This window comes from Anomaloglossus baeobatrachus, chromosome 6 (assembly GCF_048569485.1).
Source record: "Anomaloglossus baeobatrachus isolate aAnoBae1 chromosome 6, aAnoBae1.hap1, whole genome shotgun sequence".
In the NCBI taxonomy this organism is placed as follows: Eukaryota; Metazoa; Chordata; class Amphibia; order Anura; family Aromobatidae; genus Anomaloglossus; species Anomaloglossus baeobatrachus.
The window spans coordinates 539,892,840-539,911,865 of record NC_134358.1 but is presented as its reverse complement, the minus strand read 5'-3'; the positions used below and the strand labels follow the sequence as shown (position 1 = coordinate 539,911,865).

At 48.5% G+C, this 19,026-nt stretch overlaps 1 protein-coding gene across 1 annotated transcript in view; it reads right to left on the bottom strand.

Moving 5' to 3' along the window:
• CFAP69 (cilia and flagella associated protein 69) overlaps window positions 1–19,026 on the bottom strand; it is a 109,745-nt gene that overhangs the window by 35,606 nt on the left and 55,113 nt on the right. Inside the window, exons 11-14 of the mRNA XM_075316833.1 lie at window positions 17,088–17,209; window positions 15,805–16,021; window positions 13,242–13,406; window positions 10,229–10,347 (exon numbers count right to left, since the gene is read on the bottom strand). Of these exons, the coding sequence (XP_075172948.1) occupies window positions 10,229–10,347; window positions 13,242–13,406; window positions 15,805–16,021; window positions 17,088–17,209 (623 nt within the window). The remainder of the gene's footprint in view (window positions 1–10,228; window positions 10,348–13,241; window positions 13,407–15,804; window positions 16,022–17,087; window positions 17,210–19,026) is intronic.

Below are 19,026 nucleotides of genomic sequence, written 5' to 3'. Positions count from 1 at the left end.
GTGACAGCATTAATCTCAGTCAGACATGCCGAGATTGCTTGGAGAGCCCACACGGCCGCAAAGGCCGGGGCGAAAGACACGCCCGTGGCCTCATAAATAGACTTCACCAAGAGCTCTATCTGTCTGTCAGTGGCATCCTTCAGGGATGATCCATCGGCAACAGACACAACGGACCTAGCAGCCAATCTAGAGACTGGAGGATCCACCTTGGGAGAATGTGCCCAGCCCTTAACGACTTCAGGTGGAAAGGGATAACGCGTGTCAGTGAGCCGTTTAGCAAAGCGCTTGTCCGGAACCGCTCTGGGCTTCTGGACAGCAATCCCTGAAGTTAGAGTGATCAAAAAACGTATTGCGCGTACGTTTGGGGAATCGAAATTGGTGTTTCTCCTGCTGAGAAGCCGACTCCTCTGAAGGAGGCGGCGGTGGTGAGAGATCCAACACCTGGTTGATGGACGAGATAAGATCATTTACTAAGGCGTCCCCCTCAGGGGTATCAAGGTTAAGGGCGAAGTCAGGGTCAGAGCCCTGAGCTCCCACGTCCGCCTCGTCGTCCTGAGAGTCCTCAAGCTGGGATCCAGAGCAGCGTGAGGAGGCCGGGGAAGAGTCCCAGCGAGGCCGCTTAGCCGGTCTGGGGCTGCGGTCCGGGCAGGAGTCCTCCGCCTGGGGCCTAGGGGCTATCCTGGGAGCGCGCTGCGGCGCGGACCGAGAAGGGCCTGGAGGAGACAGACTAACAGGGGCCGGGGCCTGTGAAGGGCCCGGTCTGGACTGCAAAGCCTCAAGGAGCTTAGATGACCATTTGTCCATAGACTGTGCAATGGACTGAGAAAGTGACTGAGAGAGTTTCTCAGCGAAAGAGGCCAACGATGGTGACTCTGTCCCTGCAGCCTGCTCAGTGGGAGCAGGGGGATCTACATGAGCCGAGGGACCCACAAGTGCCCTAGGCTCCGGCTGAGCAAGCGTGGCAGGAGTCGAGCATTGATCACAGTGAGGGTAGGTTGATCCCGCAGGCAACATAGCCCCACAAGAGGTACAGGCCGCGAAAAAAATCTGTGCCTTAGTAGCTTTGCTCCTTGTGGACGACATGCTGTTGTCTCTTAGGAGAGTGACCACTGAGTGTATATAGGAAAAGGGTATACAGCCTTTCCGAACAGATATATATATCTATTATATATATATATATATATATATATATATATATATCCATATATATCCCGGCACCCTAGGGGGACCAGCACCGGGTGACCGGTGTGGCTTACCAACCGCTAACGAGCGGAGTGTGTCCTCCAGATTCCCTGTCGTGGATCCCCCGGAGCTGCAGAGCTTTGCTGCTGAGTAGCATCCACCGGCAGAATGCTAAAAATGGCTGCCGGAGCTCTCAGGGGGGGTGTGGAGCCGAGGGCGGCGCCAGCAAAGAGCGGGAATCTGGAGTCCCCACAGTGGTCAATGAGGGGGGAGGGAAACATACAAGATGCTCCAGCCCTCAAAGCCGACATCATGTCGGCAATCCCGCCCTAACCCCTGACAGGCAGGCTCGGGGGCGGGATTTTTCGCGACTAGGCCGCGGCGAAGCCGGGGACTAAATTTAAGGCCGTGCCCGACAAGCAGGCACGGTCGGCGCGGAAGTCCGCCGAAAAGACAACAGACGGAACTACCGCGGCTTCCGGGGATAAGGTGTGACCCTCTCTGTACAGTCCCCACATGGGGACACAGAGTACCTTCCAGTTGCAGGGCCCGGTCCCTGGGGGTGAAGAAGCTCCGGTCGGCAGTTCCACCAGGGGCTGCGGATGGAGCACGGTCCCAGCTCATGGATGACCACTTAGGATCCCACTTCTCCCAGAGCCGCATAAGGGATGGTGAAGGAGACGGCATGTGGCTCCAGCCTCCGTACCCGCAATGGGTACCTCAACCTTAACAACACCGCCGACATAGTGGGGTGAGAAGGGAACATGCCGGGGACCCCATCAGGGTCCTCTTTTCTTCCATCCGACATAACTATGTATGAGAATGCATGAGTGGATGTGTGCCTCCTTCCACACAAAGCATAAAACTGAGGAGCCCGTGATCCACGGGAGGGTGTATAGGCAGAGGGGAGGGGTTACACTTTTTTAAAAGTGTAATACTTTGTGTGGCCTCCAGAGGCAGAAGCTATACACCCAATTGTCTGGGTCTCCCAATGGAGCGACAAAGAAATAGGGTTTTCCTGTGCCCACCATGCTGTTCAAAATGCTGCGTTTAATTTGCATATTTTGTGGCAAAAACCATGCGTTTTAAAAAGCAGCATGTCAATTGTTTTTGCCATTTGAGGTGCGTTTAGATAACATAGAAGTCAATGAGAAACAGGGAGTAACCAAGAAACATCAAAATTCCAGCATTTTACCTGCTTTTTAAGTGCTGAAAACATGCGTTTTGGACTACTAAAACGCATGCTTTTTGCACATCAAAATAATGATTTCATATGTCCCTTTACACACACACATAGTCCGACAATTTATGTAAAGAAAATTATCATTTTATTGCTATATTTCCGTTTTTTATTAAATAACCGCTATAATTCTATTAAATCTTGCTATTTTCTTTTTTTTCATACAAATATTTGTGTCCCTTTTTTTTCTCTTTTTTCATTTTGTTTGACTGTTGTAACTTTATTTATCATTGTCTTGATGTTCAAAACGCATGTGTCAAAGTGCATTTGAAAAAGCATCTAAAAAGCGCTAAAAACGCACCAAATACGCGGCAAATCCGCATGCGTTTTCAGCGCTAAAGTTCTGCAAAAGGCAACTTTGGCTAATTCAATTAAGGACAAAGAAGGGAATTTTGTTACTTACCGTAAATTCCTTTTCTTCTAGCTCCAATTGGGAGACCCAGACGATTGGGTGTATAGCTACTGCCTCCGGAGGCCACACAAAGCATTACACTAAAAAGTGTAAGGCCCCTCCCCTTCTGGCTATACACCCCCCGTGGGATCACGGGCTGCTCAGTTTTAGTGCTAAAGCAAGAAGGAGGAAAGCCAATAACTGGTTTAAACAAATTCAATCCGAAGTAACATCGGAGAACTGAAACCGTTCAACATGAACAACATGTGTACCCGAAAAAAACAAAAATCCCGAAGGAAACAGGGCGGGTGCTGGGTCTCCCAATTGGAGCTAGAAGAAAAGGAATTTACGGTAAGTAACAAAATTCCCTTCTTCTTCGGCGCTCCATTGGGAGACCCAGACGATTGGGAAGCAAAAGCAGTCCCTGGGTGGGTAAATTAATACCTCAAGTTAGAGCTGCAAAACAGCCCTCCCCTACGAGGAGGCAACCGCCGCCTGCAGGACTCTTCTACCTAGGCTGGCGTCCGCCGAAGCGTAGGTATGCACCTGATAATGTTTGGTGAAAGTGTGCAGACTCGACCAGGTAGCTGCCTGGCACACCTGTTGAGCCGTAGCCTGGTGTCGTAATGCCCAGGACGCACCCACGGCTCTGGTAGAACGGGCCTTCAGCCCTGATGGAACCGGAAGCCCAGCAGAACGGTAGGCTTCAAGAATTGGTTCCTTGATCCATCGAGCCAGGGTGGATTTGGAAGCCTGCGATCCTTTGCGCTTACCAGCGACAAGGACAAAGAGTGCATCCGAGCGGCGCAGGGGCGCCGTGCGGGAAATATAGATTCTGAGTGCTCTCACGAGATCCAACAAATGCAAATCCTTTTCATACCGATGAACTGGATGAGGACAAAAGGAAGGTAAGGAGATATCCTGATTGAGATGAAAAGAGGATACCACCTTAGGGAGAAACTCCTGAATCGGGCGCAGCACTACCTTGTCCTGGTGAAAAACCAGGAAGGGAGCTTTGGATGACAGCGCTGCCAGCTCGGATACCCTCCGAAGAGACGTGACCGCTACCAGAAAGGCCACTTTCTGTGAGAGTCGAGAAAGTGAAACATCCCTCAGAGGCTCGAAGGGCGGCTTCTGGAGAGCAACTAGTACCCTGTTCAGATCCCATGGATCTAACGGCCGTTTGTACGGAGGGACGATGTGACAAACCCCCTGCAGGAACGTGCGTACCTGAGGAAGTCGTGCTAGACGCTTTTGAAAAAATACCGATAGCGCTGAGACTTGCCCTTTAAGGGAGCCGAGCGATAAGCCTTTTTCCAAACCAGATTGCAGGAAGGAAAGAAAAGTAGGCAATGCAAATGGCCAGGGGGACACTCCCTGTGCCGAGCACCAGGATAAGAAAATCTTCCACGTTCTGTGGTAGATCTTAGCAGACGTGGGCTTCCTAGCCTGTCTCATGGTGGCCACGACCCCTTGAGATAATCCTGAAGATGCTAGTATCCAGGACTCAATGGCCACACAGTCAGGTTCAGGGCCGTAGAATTCAGATGGAAAAACGGCCCTTGTGACAGTAAGTCTGGCCGGTCTGGTAGCGCCCACGGTTGGCCGACCGTGAGATGCCACAGATCCGGATACCACGACCTCCTCGGCCAGTCTGGGGCGACGAGCAGGACGCGGCGGCAATCGGACCTGATGTTGCGTAGCACTCTGGGCAAGAGTGCCAGAGGGGGAAACACATAGGGCAGCTGGAACTGCGACCAATCTTGCACTAAGGCGTCTGCCGCCAGAGCTCTGTGATCGCGAGACCGTGCCATGAAAGTTGGGACCTTGTTGTTGTGCCGGGACGCCATTAGGTCGACGTCCGGCCTTCCCCAGCGGCGACAGATTTCCTGAAACACGTCCGGGTGAAGGGACCATTCCCCTGCGTCCATACCCTGGCGACTGAGGAAGTCCGCTTCCCAGTTTTCTACGCCGGGGATGTGAACTGCGGATATGGTGGAGGCCGTGGCTTCCACCCACATCAGAATCCGCCGGACTTCCTGGAAGGCTTGCCGACTGCGTGTCCCGCCTTGGTGGTTGATGTATGCCACCGCTGTGGAGTTGTCCGACTGAATTCGGATCTGCTTTCCTTCCAGCCACTGCTGGAAGGCTTGTAGGGCAAGATACACTGCCCTGATTTCCAGAACATTGATCTGAAGGGTGGACTCCTGCTGAGTCCACGTACCCTGAGCCCTGTGGTGGAGAAAAACTGCTCCCCACCCTGACAGACTCGCGTCTGTCGTGACCACCTCCCAGGATGGGGGCAGGAATGATCTTCCCTGCGATAATGAGGTGGGAAGAAGCCACCATTGAAGAGAGTCCTTGGCCGTCTGGGAAAGGGAGACTTTCCTGTCTAAGGACGTCGACTTCCCGTCCCATTGGCGGAGAATGTCCCATTGAAGTGGGCGCAGATGAAACTGCGCAAACGGGACTGCCTCCATTGCTGCCACCATCTTCCCCAGGAAGTGCATGAGGCGTCTTAAGGGGTGCGACTGGCCTTGAAGGAGAGAGTGCACCCCTGTCTGTAGTGAACGCTGCTTGTCCATCGGAAGCTTCACTATCGCTGAGAGAGTATGAAACTCCATGCCAAGATATGTTAGTGATTGGGTCGGTGACAGATTTGACTTTGAAAAGTTGATGATCCACCCGAAAGTCTGGAGAGTCTCCAGCGCAACGTTCAGGCTGTGTTGGCATGCCTCTTGAGAGGGTGCCTTGACAAGTAGATCGTCCAAGTAAGGGATCACCGAGTGTCCCTGAGAGTGCAAGACTGCTACCACTGCTGCCATGACCTTGGTGAAAACCCGTGGGGCTGTCGCCAGACCAAATGGCAGGGCTACGAACTGAAGGTGTTCGTCTCCTATAACGAAGCGTAGAAAACGCTGGTGCTCTGGAGCAATCGGCACGTGGAGATAAGCATCCTTGATGTCTATTGATGCTAGGAAATCTCCTTGAGACATCGAGGCAATGACGGAGCGGAGAGATTCCATCCGGAACCGCCTGGTTTTCACGTGCTTGTTGAGCAGTTTTAGGTCCAGAACAGGACGGAAAGAGCCGTCCTTTTTTGGCACCACAAACAGATTGGAGTAAAAACCTTGACCTCGTTCCTGAAGAGGAACAGGGATCACCACTCCTTCTGCCCTTAGAGAGCACACCGCCTGCAGAAGAGCATCGGCTCGGTCGGGATGTGGGGAAGTTCTGAAGAACCGAGGCGGAGGACGAGAACTGAACTCTATCCGGTACCCGTGAGACAAAATGTCTGTTACCCACCGGTCTTTGACCTGTGGCAGCCAAATGCCGCAAAAGCGGGAGAGCCTGCCACCGACCGAGGATGCGGAGAGAGGAGGCCGAAAGTCATGAGGCAGCCGGCTTGGAAGCGGTTCCTCCGGCTGCTTTCTTTGGGCGTGAGTGAGTCCGCCAGGAATCTGAGCTCCTCTGCTCCTTCTGAGTCCTTTTGGACGAGGAGAATTGGGCCCTGCCCGAACCTCGAAAGGACCGAAACCTCGACTGTCCCCTCCACTGTTGAGGTTTGCTTGATCTGGGCTGGGGTAAGGAAGAGTCCTTACCCTTGGACTGTTTAATGATTTCAGCCAATTGCTCACCAAACAGTCTGTCTTGAGATAATGGCAAACTGGTTAAGCATTTTTGGAAGCAGAATCTGCTTTCCATTCCTTTAACCAAAAGGCTCTGCGTAAAACCACAGAGTTGGCGGACGCCATTGACGTACGGCTGGTAGAGTCCAAGACCGCATTGATAGCGTAAGTCGCAAACGCAGACATTTGCGAGGTCAAGGACGCCACTTGCGGCACTGATGGACGTATGACAGTCCACCTGCGCCAGACCAGCTGAAATAGCTTGGAGTGCCCACACGGCTGCGAATGCTGGAGCAAACGACGCGCCGATAGCTTCATAGACAGATTTCAACCAAAGGTCCATCTGTCTGTCATTGGCATCTTTAAGTGAAGCCCCATCTTCCACTGCAACTATGGATCTAGCCGCAAGCCTGGAGATTGGGGGGTCCACCTTTGGACACTGGGTCCAGCGTTTGACCACGTCAGGGGGAAAGGGATAACGTGTATCCTTAAGACGTTTGGAGAAACGCTTATCTGGATAAGCATGGTGTTTCTGGACTGCTTCTCTGAAGTCAGTGTGGTCCAGAAAAGTACTCAATTTACGTTTGGGATACCTGAAATGGAATTTCTCCTGCTGTGCTGCTGCCTCCTCCGCTGGAGGAGAAATATCCAGCAGTCTATTGATGGCCGCTATAAGATCATTCACCATGGCGTCACCATCAGGGGTATCCAGGTTGAGAGCAGTCTCAGGATTAGACTCCTGATCACCTAGCTCTGTCTCATCATACAGAGAATCCTCTCGCTGAGACCCTGACCAGCGTGATGACGCCGAGGGTCTCTCCTAGCGAGCTCGCTTAGGCTGCCTGGGACTGTCGTCCGAGTCAGAGCCTTCAGCCTGTGATGCCTGGGACCCCCTTGGAGCACGGATTAGTTCCAACTGAGGGGGACCGGGGAACATTGAATCAGCAGTGCCCATGGTCTGAGTGACCGGCCTGGACTGCAAAGTTTCTAGAATTTTTGTCATAGTCACAGACATCTTATCAGCAAAAACTGCAAACTCTGTCCCCGTCACCGGGGCAGGGTTCACAGGCGTCTCTGCCTGGGCCACTACTAGCATAGACTCCGGCTGACGAAGTGGCACAGGGACCGAACATTGCACACAATGGGGGTCAGTGGAACCTGCCGGTAGATCAGCCCCACATGCGGTACAGGCAGCATATAAAGCCTGTGCCTTGGCACCCTTGCTTTTTGCGGATGACATGCTGTTGTCTCCTCAGAGCAATATAGGGGTATAAGCCAAGAAGCGACCGTACAGTGCAATATATAGGTACAGACAAAAGTACACAAAACAACACTGTGGCACTAGTGGGGTCAGCACCTAGGTGCTGCTTACCGCCCGCTTAACAGCGGGTGTGTGGTCGCCAGAATCCCCTGTCTGGGTCTCCCAGGGCTATGTCCGTTCTCCAGCTCAGACTGCGTGCAGGAATGGCTGCCGGCGTCCTGTGAAGAGGGGCGGGCCGTGGGCGTGCTGCAGACAAAGAGCGGGAAACTGGCGTCCCACTGTGCCCAGTGAGAGGGCTGGAGTATGTAAATAAGACTCCAGCCCTCGGCGCTGACTATTGTACAGCGTCTCTCCCCTTCCCTGACTGACAGGGCTGGGGGCGGGAACGAAACGTAACTAGGCCGCAGAAGCCGGGGACTAGATTTATAAGCGCTGCCGTCGTAAAAGCACGGTCGGCGCAAAGTCCCCGGCGCACCACAAGTCTCAGCCGCGCCGCAGTCTCCGGGGGCGGCCGGCGCGGTAGTTCCCCACACATAAACTCACTCAGCTAAGCTGCAGTGAGTATAACCCAAGCGCGCAGCGCTACTGTCCCCGGCGCACTAGAACACCCAGCAACGCTGGAGTGTGTCTGTGCCTGTCTGTACGGGGACACAGAGTACCTGAATGTTGCAGGGCCTTGTCCCTGACGGTACCCAGCTCCGTATCCAGCAGGATCTCCGGGTCTGTGGATGGAGCCCGGCCTCAGAGCCTGGAGGCCGGTAAGATCCCACTTCACCAGAGCCCTCAGGGGGATGGGGAAGGAAAACAGCATGTGGGCTCCAGCCTCCGTACCCGCAATGGGTACCTCAACCTTCACAAACACCGCCAACAAGAGTGGGGTGAGAAGGGAGCATGCTGGGGGCCCTTTAGCATGGGCCCTCTTTTCTTCCATCCGATATAGTCAGCAGCTACTGCTGACTAAACAGTGGAGCTATGCGTGGATGTCTGACCTCCTTCGCACAAAGCTTGAAAACTGAGCAGCCCGTGATCCCACGGGGGGTGTATAGCCAGAAGGGGAGGGGCCTTACACTTTTTAGTGTAATGCTTTGTGTGGCCTCCGGAGGCAGTAGCTATACACCCAATCGTCTGGGTCTCCCAATGGAGCGCCGAAGAAACGTGCATTTAGAACTGCAAGTAGGGAAAAGCAACGTGGACACATAGCCTTAGGCCCAGTGCCCATGGTGCGTATTTTGACACGGATTTTGAAGCAGATTTTCAGAAATCTGCAGCAAAATCTGCCTGTCCATTGTGAAGCGAGCAAAGTCTATAAGAATTTAGAAGTGCTGTGCCCACATTGCTTATTTTTCCCTTGCATATTTGGTGCAGATTTGGTGCAGAATAAAAGAAATCTGCACCAAATACGAAAAGGGAAAAATACTCAATGTGGGCACAGAACTTCTGAATTCTCATAGACTTTGCTGGCTTCACAATGAACATTTCTGAAAATCTGCGTCAAAATCCGCATCAAAATACGCAGCATGGGCACTGTGCCTTAGGCTATATTCCCACTATAGTGTTGGTTGAGTTATTGACACTGCAGAATTTCTGCACCTTAGTTTACTTGCGTTTTTTCAACATGCGTATTTATCGCTGCATTTTTGTCTCTGCTTGGTGTGTGATGCTTTAAATAAAGCTGTTTTGTTTTTGAAACTTCCTGGTATTGACCTTCTTAGGTGCGGATTCCATGTGTCTTTGAGGAATTTCCGCAAAAGGTGCTGCGGTTGCTGCTGAACGTGGCACCAAAGGGATTAAACTGCAGTGATTGGAGCGAACGCAAAAAAAAATACTTAGCACCTGCCCGTGCTGGTGTAAATACCTACTTATAGGGTCATGAATGGGTTAACAATACTGCAAACATTGATTTGTCTTTTGGGATTTTTCACGAGTGATCTCCAATTTCTTGGGGCGAATCCAGAACATATAATCTTTGCAAAGTGACAGCAGATCACTGGGACTGGGCATCACTTTCTGATCGATGGGGTCCTACCTGAGAATGAACAGGTTGCAGCTCTGACCTAGTCCCGTCAAGAGCCTGGGGTTTGCAGTTCCCTGCACAGCTGGGTGGCCGGTTGCATCCAAGGCTGGTTTCCGGTATTTTGCCGGAAGCCGAATCCGGCACAAATGCAGTACAGTTACATTAATTTACAGTGGAAGCGCGACACCATGCGGACACATGCTTCATACACAACCGGATGTGTCTGCATGGTGTCACGCTTCCATTGTAAATGAATGTAACTCTACTGCATGTGTGCCGGATCCGGCTTCCGGCAAAATACTGGAGATGTGAACCCAGCCTAACTCAGCACATTACTCCTCTCATTCCCAGGATTGGTCGTTCCTGAACCAACCCTCATTACCTATTAATAGGGCCTTTTTCTCTGTTCCTACCTAGGCTTTTATTACCGCCTGTGATTGTGAAGATCACCAGTAATATTGCAGTAATGATGCGCTATCTCGCATTATCGAATGAACCAAATGTCACAAACCTTCCGGTGTAGATCGGGGTCACAAATCACTGAGAGAATGAAGAGCAGGTCACACTGGATTTCCAGCAATACGGCGTCGTTATCGGCTTCAGCGCTGGAGATTGTTTTCTTAAGTATTCCTGAAAACGCAAAACATTATAAGCATTGAGGAACTGATCAGTTATTAGTCTAGAAATCTAACTAGGTGGCACGAAGAATGGTGCGATAAATATTGATGTTCTCTGCTGTTTTTCTGCTGCAATTACTGTAAAGATCAGCAACTTTGACAAAGTTTAAAAAAACAAACAAAAAAAAAACAAAAAAAAAATACAGCATCAATTTATGCTGGAATAAAAAATAAATAGAAGGTCTGTCTGTATATGATTATGATTACTTGCACTTAGCCACACACTATGGGATGGTGCGGCTTCATAACAACACAGAGTATACAGGGAACGTGCCAGCAGTTTGACCCTGCAGTACTTGTGTAGAAAACCTCCCTATAGACTTTTATTTGCAGCATGTTTATTGCGCTGTTCCAGCAGTTGCAACGGAAGAATTCACTAAACCTAACTCTAAATTGCTCTCCAGCGTTTGTAGTGTGTGCTCATCAACTCCCCCCTCTACTTTTGATTGATGGCTGCAGAACACAGAGTATACAGGGAATGTGCCAGCAGTTTGACCCTGCAGCACTTGTGTAAAAAACCTGCATATAGACTTTTATTTGTAGCATGACTTGTAAAATTACATTTTATTGCGCTGTTCCAGCAGTTGCAACGGAAGAATTCACTAAACCTAACTCTAACCTGCTCTCCGGACTCGGTAGTGTTCGCTCATCAACTCCCTCCTCTACTTTTGATTGATGGCTGTAGAGTGCAATCAGGGGCCCACTACAGCCATTAATGATCAGCAGAAATGAGGGGCGGTCACCACCAACACCATAGAAGACTTCAGAGTAAGGGACCACCTAAAGAAGTAGTTGAATAAAACATATCTCAATAGTGAAACTGGGTCTTTAAGCCCAAATACACATTACATTAAAGGGGTTGCCCAGAACTATGATCCTTAGGAATAGGTTATTAGAATCAGATGGGTGGAGGTCCAATGCCCAAGACTCCTATGGATTGAGTGAACTTCGGTCGCTCAACATTTTTCGAGGCCAAAGTCGCCCTACGCTTAAGGATTTCATCCAAAAATGTAAATGAGTAGATTGAAGGAGCCAGGTCAGTTGCTATAGTCTGATAAATGTGTTTCATTTACTAACATGAATATTGATAATTTTCAGTCTTCTCGCAGCAGCCATTTTTGCAGAAGAAAGAACAGGAGGTGCAGCCATATTGGTTGCAGCATTATAATTGAAACTCGTGTTCCCCAATGCATTATCTCCTAAAGTACCCCCAATTATCACTGATCTTTAATAGTATTGATCTGCTAATATTGGCAAAAGAGACCCCCTAAGCTCCAGAGCCTAAGGCTATGTGCCCACAGGAGTTTTCATCTGCGGATTTTGCTGCTGAAAACCTGCGGATTTATCTGGATTTTCCAGATAAATCCGCAGGTTTGAGCATGTACAGTCTCTCCTCATGTTACCCTATGGGACATGGGGAGTATCTGTGTCCACGCTGCGGAAAGTGCGGCCGCCGAACATGCTGCAGATGTCCGCATCCACAGGTATAATTGCATGTCAATTATTCCTGCGGAATTACCTGCGGATGTCCCGGCCCTCCGCTATGGAGATAAGAGGCCGGGACGTCCGCAGGTAATTCGCATGAATGTCCGCATGTTTCCCCCAGCTATTCCGCTAGAATCTCGCAGCTAAAACTAGCTGCGGACGCCGGCGGGCAGCTGCGGGAAACATGCGCTCGTACCTGCGGATACATCCGCAGATACGAGCGCCTGTGGGCACATAGCCTAAGTGTGACTGGAAAGCCTGCACCCACCCTAGTTATTGTCACAGCTGTCTCTTTGCAGTTAAGACTTGTGATAGGTTTAGGGCTAGAAACCCATTGCCATGCTCACCCCTGTAGGTAAATGTAGTTTCCTTTCCTTTGTGGAGGAGAGGGTTAATGTCACTATTCCTTGCCAGCATGCATTCTCATTAAAATCCCAGGTGTTTCTAGTTTGGACCATGCCCAGTCTCTATATATACCCTCTGCTACCAGTAGAGGGTGCCAGTTATTCACTCTTATTTCGATGCCTGGCCTGGAGTTGGAAAGAGCTGGTGGAGCCCTCTCTGCGAGTTGCTGTGTAGGCTGCAGTCTTGGTGCTGACTGTAGCAGTCTGTTGGTGTGTTTCCACCTGTCTGTCTTCCTTTCCTTGTGTGTTGTTTTAGTGCAGCAGTGGGGCTAGCATCCCTCACCTGTCCACTCACTAGCCAGGACTATTGTAGGGTCACTCAGGGCTTCAGATTCCTGCTCGGCGACAGGTGAGGAACCTGTATAGGGACTGACTACGAGTGCAGGGTACAGTTGCAGGTAAGTAGAGGAGGTGTCCATCATCCCTCTCACTAGTGCTAGGGACCACTGTTGTTAAAGTGTCCCCGGTGTACACCCTGTGTTGTGTGTCACGTCGTGCACCATATTTCCCCGTCACTAGCATGACAGTTATGCCCCCTGATCTGTTGTCACCTTTTGGACTCGTTTCTCAGAACTTGATTATCTACTGTTGTTTTGTCACAGACTATCAATAACAAAGTGGCAATTTACTGGGAAACCAATTTACGCGCACCAATCAATATGTCTGCACTAAATGTTGTCACTTTTGCAAAAAATGGCCTTTGTGACAAAACACAGGAATGACAATCTCTCTATTGTACAAGTAAAGTACAAAATGTTGGGTGCTACTGTAACTTCTGATTTACTACTTTTTGGAAATCTTTGGAGTGCAAATACTCTTTCATAGGGGCAACATGGCGGCCACCACCATAGTTATTGGGTGAATGGAGAGATTTGATAATTATTTCCTGATTGCTTCATTAATATGGAGCAGAACAATTAAATATGTTGCAGCAGATGAAGAAGCGTAGCCTCGTTACCTAGAAGCTGACTAATTGCTCCCTGGTCACAGAGGTCTTGGTTCACAGTCTCGTCCCCTACGGACACCACAGACCGGAGGAGTCTCAGGCTGTAACGCATCTGGGCATGTTTGTTCCCCCGACCACCGGTGCCATGGAAGCAGTTGCCCTGACCAAAGAAGCCATCTGAAAAGGAAAAGTTTGTTGCATGTTTAATTACAGGGTAACGACTAGATCACAACGATAAGAAATCACATCATTGCAATTATTATCCGGCAGTTGGTACCGGTATAGCCAGAACACCCCCCCCCCCCCCCCCGAGAGCAGCCGCTGACACTCGCAGGATTGGGTTCTTTTTTATATGAATATACTTAAAGAGTTAAGGCCGCTTTACACGCTGCGATATGGTGTCTGATATTGCTAGCGTGGGTACCCGCCCCCATCGGTTGTGCGACACGGGCAAATCGCTGCTCAGGGCGCACAACATCGCCCAGACCCGTCACACTAACTGCCCAGCGACGTCGCTGTGACCGGCGAAACTCCTCCTTTCTAAGAGGGCGGTTCGTTCAGTGTCACAGCGACGTCACTGAACCGGCGCCCAATAGAAGCGGAGGGGCGGAGATGAGCGGGACGTAACATCCCGCCCACCTTTTTCCTTCCGCATTGCGGGCGGGAGGCAGGTAAGGAGAGCTTCCTCGTTCCTGCGGTGTTATACGGAGCGATGTGTGCTGCCGCAGGAACGAGGAACAACTTCGTTACTGCTGCAGCAACGATATTAGAGAATGGACCCCCATGTCACCGATGAGCGATTTTGCACGTTTTTGCAACGATGCAAAATCGCTCAAAGGTGTCATACGCAACGGCATCGCTAATGCGGCCGGATGTGCGTCACAAATTCCGTGACCCCAACAAGATCGCTTGAGCGATGTCACAGCGTGTAAAGCGGCCTTTAGCCTTTTTCTAAATATCTGAGTGCCCTTTGAATTGTGAGAAGATCGATGGGGGTCTGGGTCCTGAGACCCTCACCGATTGCTCAAAAATCAATAAGTAGAAGCGCATATATCCTGCCACACGGATCAGATATGAATAAAAGCGAAAGCGTCCGCACTCCGCTGTGTGCGCTCGGGCCGGGTGGCGCACTCCTGTCCCAGAGCTGCAACCTCTCGTGGAAGGAGGGGGAAGATAGGATTTAAGGAATCGGTTGGGATCTTAGGACCCAACCCAAAGCAATCTACTTGCAATTTACTCTATACTTTCAACCCTGCAGCAGTTACAAGACATGACAGAAGACGGAGCATGTGCACATTAATGTTATTTTAAAGTGGCTGTGCACTTTTTTATGGAGAGCTTTTGTGGCACTTTTTCAGGTGCAGTCCACCTAAAAAAGACGCTGTGTGCACATACCTACAAGTATAACACATCTTTTAACAGATTTTTCAAGCTGAAAAAAAAACCCTGCTTCATACAAAAAAGTTTTTGCTGTGTTTTCTGGTTAATTTTAAAAAAAATTTTTAATCAGATCATCTTTGTTAAGAAGTAGCTGTAGTATCCGGCGTTGCCCGGGATAGTAACTGTCTCTGTCTTTCTCCCAGTCTGGGTCTGTCTCTCTATCTTTCTGTCAGTCTGTCTCTTTCCCCGTCTGTCGCTTTCCCTGTCTCTGTATCTCTTTGTCTCTCTCTATCTGTCTCTCTATGTTTCTGTCTGTCTCTCTGTCTATCTCTCTATCTGTCTGTCTGTCTCTTGGCCTGTCTGTCTCTGTCTGTCTGTCTCTTTCCTCATCTGCTTCTGTCTGTCTTTTTCCCTATCTGTCTCTGTATGTCTTACTCTGTCTTTCTCTATCTGTCTCTCTCTGTCTATTTGTCTAGCTGTTTCTCCCTGTATGTCTCTTTCTCTGTCTGTCTCTGTATCTGTTTGTCTGTCTGTCTGTCTCTATCTCTGTCTCTCTCTTTCCCTGTGTCTCTATCAGTGTCTTTCTATCTCTGTCTGTCTCTGTATCAGTCTCTCTGTATGTCTCTCTCTCTATCTGTCTATGTGTCTGTCTCTTTCCCTGTCTGTCTATTTCTCTATCTATCTGTCTGTTTGTCTCGCTCTGTCTCTTTCCCTGTCCACCTCTGTCTGTCTATTTCCCTGTCTGTCTGTCTGCCTCTGTCTGTCTCTTTCCCTGTGTCTTTGTCTCTCTTTCCCTGTCTGTCTCTTTCTCTGTCTGCCTCTTTCCCTGTTTGTCTCTGTCTGTCTCTTTCCCTGTCTCTTTGTCTCTGTCTCTTTCCCTGTCTGTTTCTTTCTCTACCTGTTTCCCTGTCTGCCTCAGTCTGTCTGTCTCTTTCCATGTCTGCCTCCTTCTCTGTCTGTGTCTGTCTCTGTCTGTCTCTCTCTATACGTCTCTCCACAGAAATCATATTACCTCACACATAAGCTTCTTATACTATTTCCTTTGTTCCTATAGCAACCATTCACAGCTGCTATTAATGACCTGTAGCTCCCAGCTCCATTAGTTTTAATGGTAATGTTTGCATCAAGCGATGATAAATCTGTAATATCCTTTAAGGAAAAGCAAAAGTCCTGCAGACATAAAACATAGTCTCACCTTGGCTGCAGCACCACTCCAGAAAGAGCAGAATGCGGGTGTTTCCCTGACAGGTGATATAGTCCTCCACCAGCAGGGGCGCTACAGAAGACAAGGTAGCGATGGCGTGCAGCTGTAAATCTTCATAACGGGCAGCCGGCCAGTCGTGGACTCCATGCTTTTCGTTTGCTTTCACGTAGTTAAAAAGGGCTAAGACCACTTTTCCATCACAGAGCAGCTGTACAAAATACACAAAATAAGTTTTGGATTAATTAATTAAAAACAATCTGTCACATATTTCTTTATCTAGTGTAGAAGCTGCTTGTCACGATTCATGCACGGCTCTGCCATTTCTGATCTGGTCCATGTATCCTGCCTCCAGGTGGGGCCTGTTTGTTCTGACCTCGTTCCGGGGGTCACGCCGCCATATTTTGGTGCTGCTGCCTCCAGGACGCCGCCAGTGATATTTCCAGCTTTGCTGTGTGCTCCGTTCCTGTGAGACGTTCTCTGGTTCTTATCCTGCTACCCGGTACTGTTGTTCTGACCTCCACTCCCCTTGCCCCTCCTGACTTCCATCCCTCCTGCCTGATCTGACCTCTGTCCCCCCGTCCGTTTCCTGGCCTGTCCTTATCTCCGTTCCTACTGCCTCTCTGTACCTCCGTCTCTTCTACCCGTCCTTTCCTCCATACCTCCCTGTCCTCCGGTCTCCTGTCCTGTGTCCTCCACTCCCTCCCCTGTGCTTACTTGCTCTCCCGGTATCCGACCTCAGCTTTGTTCTTTGGCTTGTTTTCTCCTCGGTACTGACATGACATCCCGGCTTAGACCCTGACTGTTCGACTATCCCTGCTCTTGTTAGTGACCTCTAGTGGGCTTCTGTCTTACTACACTCAGGAGTTCTTTTCCTGAGTCTCTGCGCCCCCTGGTGGTAGCTTGACACTGCTGTTCTCCTGATCCGGCAATCTTTTTCTTTTGTTCCTGCTCCTCTCTGTACCTGAGATATGGCCCATTCTTCCCTGTTTACAATTCTACTCTTGTTTTCCAAGTGGGTGTCATCCTCAAGAGTTGAGGATCACACCTCTTTGGCTATATTGGCAACTTTTATATACAATGAAGAAGGGACCATATCTAAGAAACTGAAAGAGGCAATAAAATAAGAATAACAACTACAGATTCAGGAGAACAGCGGCATTTACACCAGGTAAATAAAAAAATAGATATTTATGGGAAGCAACAGGTCCTCTAAATTATATCTAAAGAACGATGACAATCTATTGTCCCCATTTACTGGGATAAGTGCTCCTTACCTGAACTGTCGACAGATCCTTCGATAACACCACCAACATGTTGAACAGCAGTTTCTTCATCTCGAAGTCTTCATGGTTATGTAGAAGTTTTAGACTTTTCACTAATGGGTTATGACTTTTAACTATAGACAGGAAAATCAATTTTTTTAAGTGTCCGTTGTGCCCAGGAGAAGAAGAAAAAGAATGCAAAATATCAGAAAGTTCAATGCAACTGTGTGGTGATCTGGAAAATTCATATTCTTACAGGGATATTTGGTTTTGTATTTACTTAATGGGTTATTCCCATCTTCAAAGATGCCTATTGTTAGATAGAGCTTGCAAAAATACACATTTTTACAATTTACTGCTCATTAAAATTTGCATCCATTCTTGAGATAAACAAAAACACTTATTTTGTTTACAGCTCGTTGCCTAGGAGACCAACCACAACTGTTGTCTAGCTTGTAAGCACTGCGCCGAAGCTGGCTGGAATTAGGAGGTAACAGCACACAACAGCTTAAAAACAGTGCTTACAAGCACTATAGAAAAGAGCTTGTAAGTGCATGTTTTTTTCTTGTGGTGGTCGGTCTCCTAAACAAGGAGCTCTAAATAAAAGTGTTAATATCGCAAGTATGGCTGAAAATATTAATAAGCAATTATTACAAAATTTACAATACCCATTTATGAAGTTGGGAATAACCCTTTAAAAAGGGGCATCTACGTTGGACAATCCCTTCATGTTAGAGGGGTCATTTAACATTTATTTAGGAAAGTTTTTTTTTTCCTATGTTGCTATACAAGGAAAGCTCATAAACTCCATATTAAAAGCTGGATGGTAATAATATTATACCTTTTGGTGCTGAAACTGATATTATAGCGTTACGATCACCTAAAGTATTTTTTAGCCCTTACACATTCTTATTTTGTAATTTCTTTTTTGTTTGTAGATTTTTTTTATTCTACTTTCTGCACAGGATCATGGAGACGTACATCTTGACGAAGCTGCTGTTAACAGCATGTAAAGATGAGCTTTACAGAAGGCATTTGGAACATAGACAGCAATAGACAGGTTCTGATACAGTGAATTCTATGGGAGAGTGTTGTGGGCATGCTCGGTCACCTGTGCAGAGGTCACTGTGCAGGGACGGGAGGAATCTATCCACTATGAATGCTAGAGATTGTTTATCTACTGGATATAAAGAATACATTTTTCATGATGATACTGAAATGATTGCAAAGGGATAACAGGGAGTACCATCCCAAGGCCATATATTCTCTCATCTGAGAGAATCGGGCTAATTATGCAAATTATGACATGCTGATCAAACTGTGATCCGAGTTTTAAAGGGAATCCCTGCCTAACTGTCCCAGCCTATAGTAGCATAGATAAAGAGATCTTTAGAAAAAATATTTCTAGACACTTAGAAATCTATTTGTGTAGGTAGAAAATCAAAATATAGAACCAGTATACTACCTCAATTTAAATCTTATAAAAACACTATTTATTGAAATTCATTTAAAATTCAAAAAAGTTCCACCTGTGAAAAAAATGACACACAGAACACATATATCAGGACCATGGAATGACTCCAAAATATCTGCCCACAGGAACCAAAAACCAATTAATTCATATGTTGATCATAGTCCTGCCCAAGATCAGATCTAAATGACCCTCACTCTTTCTCTCCTCTACCTGCCAATGGAGGTGTGACATAAAGTCACAATTCACCCTAAAGGTAATGAGGTGCCCCCATTCCTCGGCGGCTTTCCCTTCTACAAGTATCCCTAATCTCCCTCAACTTATAATGTAAGCTAGGGGTACTTAATTTTTTAGAGGGGAAAATGGAGAATTAAACTTATCTGAGAGATGAGTCAAAAATTAGTAGTCCCTCAGCAGTCCATTCTTTTCATAATGTGCAGGCATCCGAGCTTTCCATGGTCCTCAACCCAATAACATAGA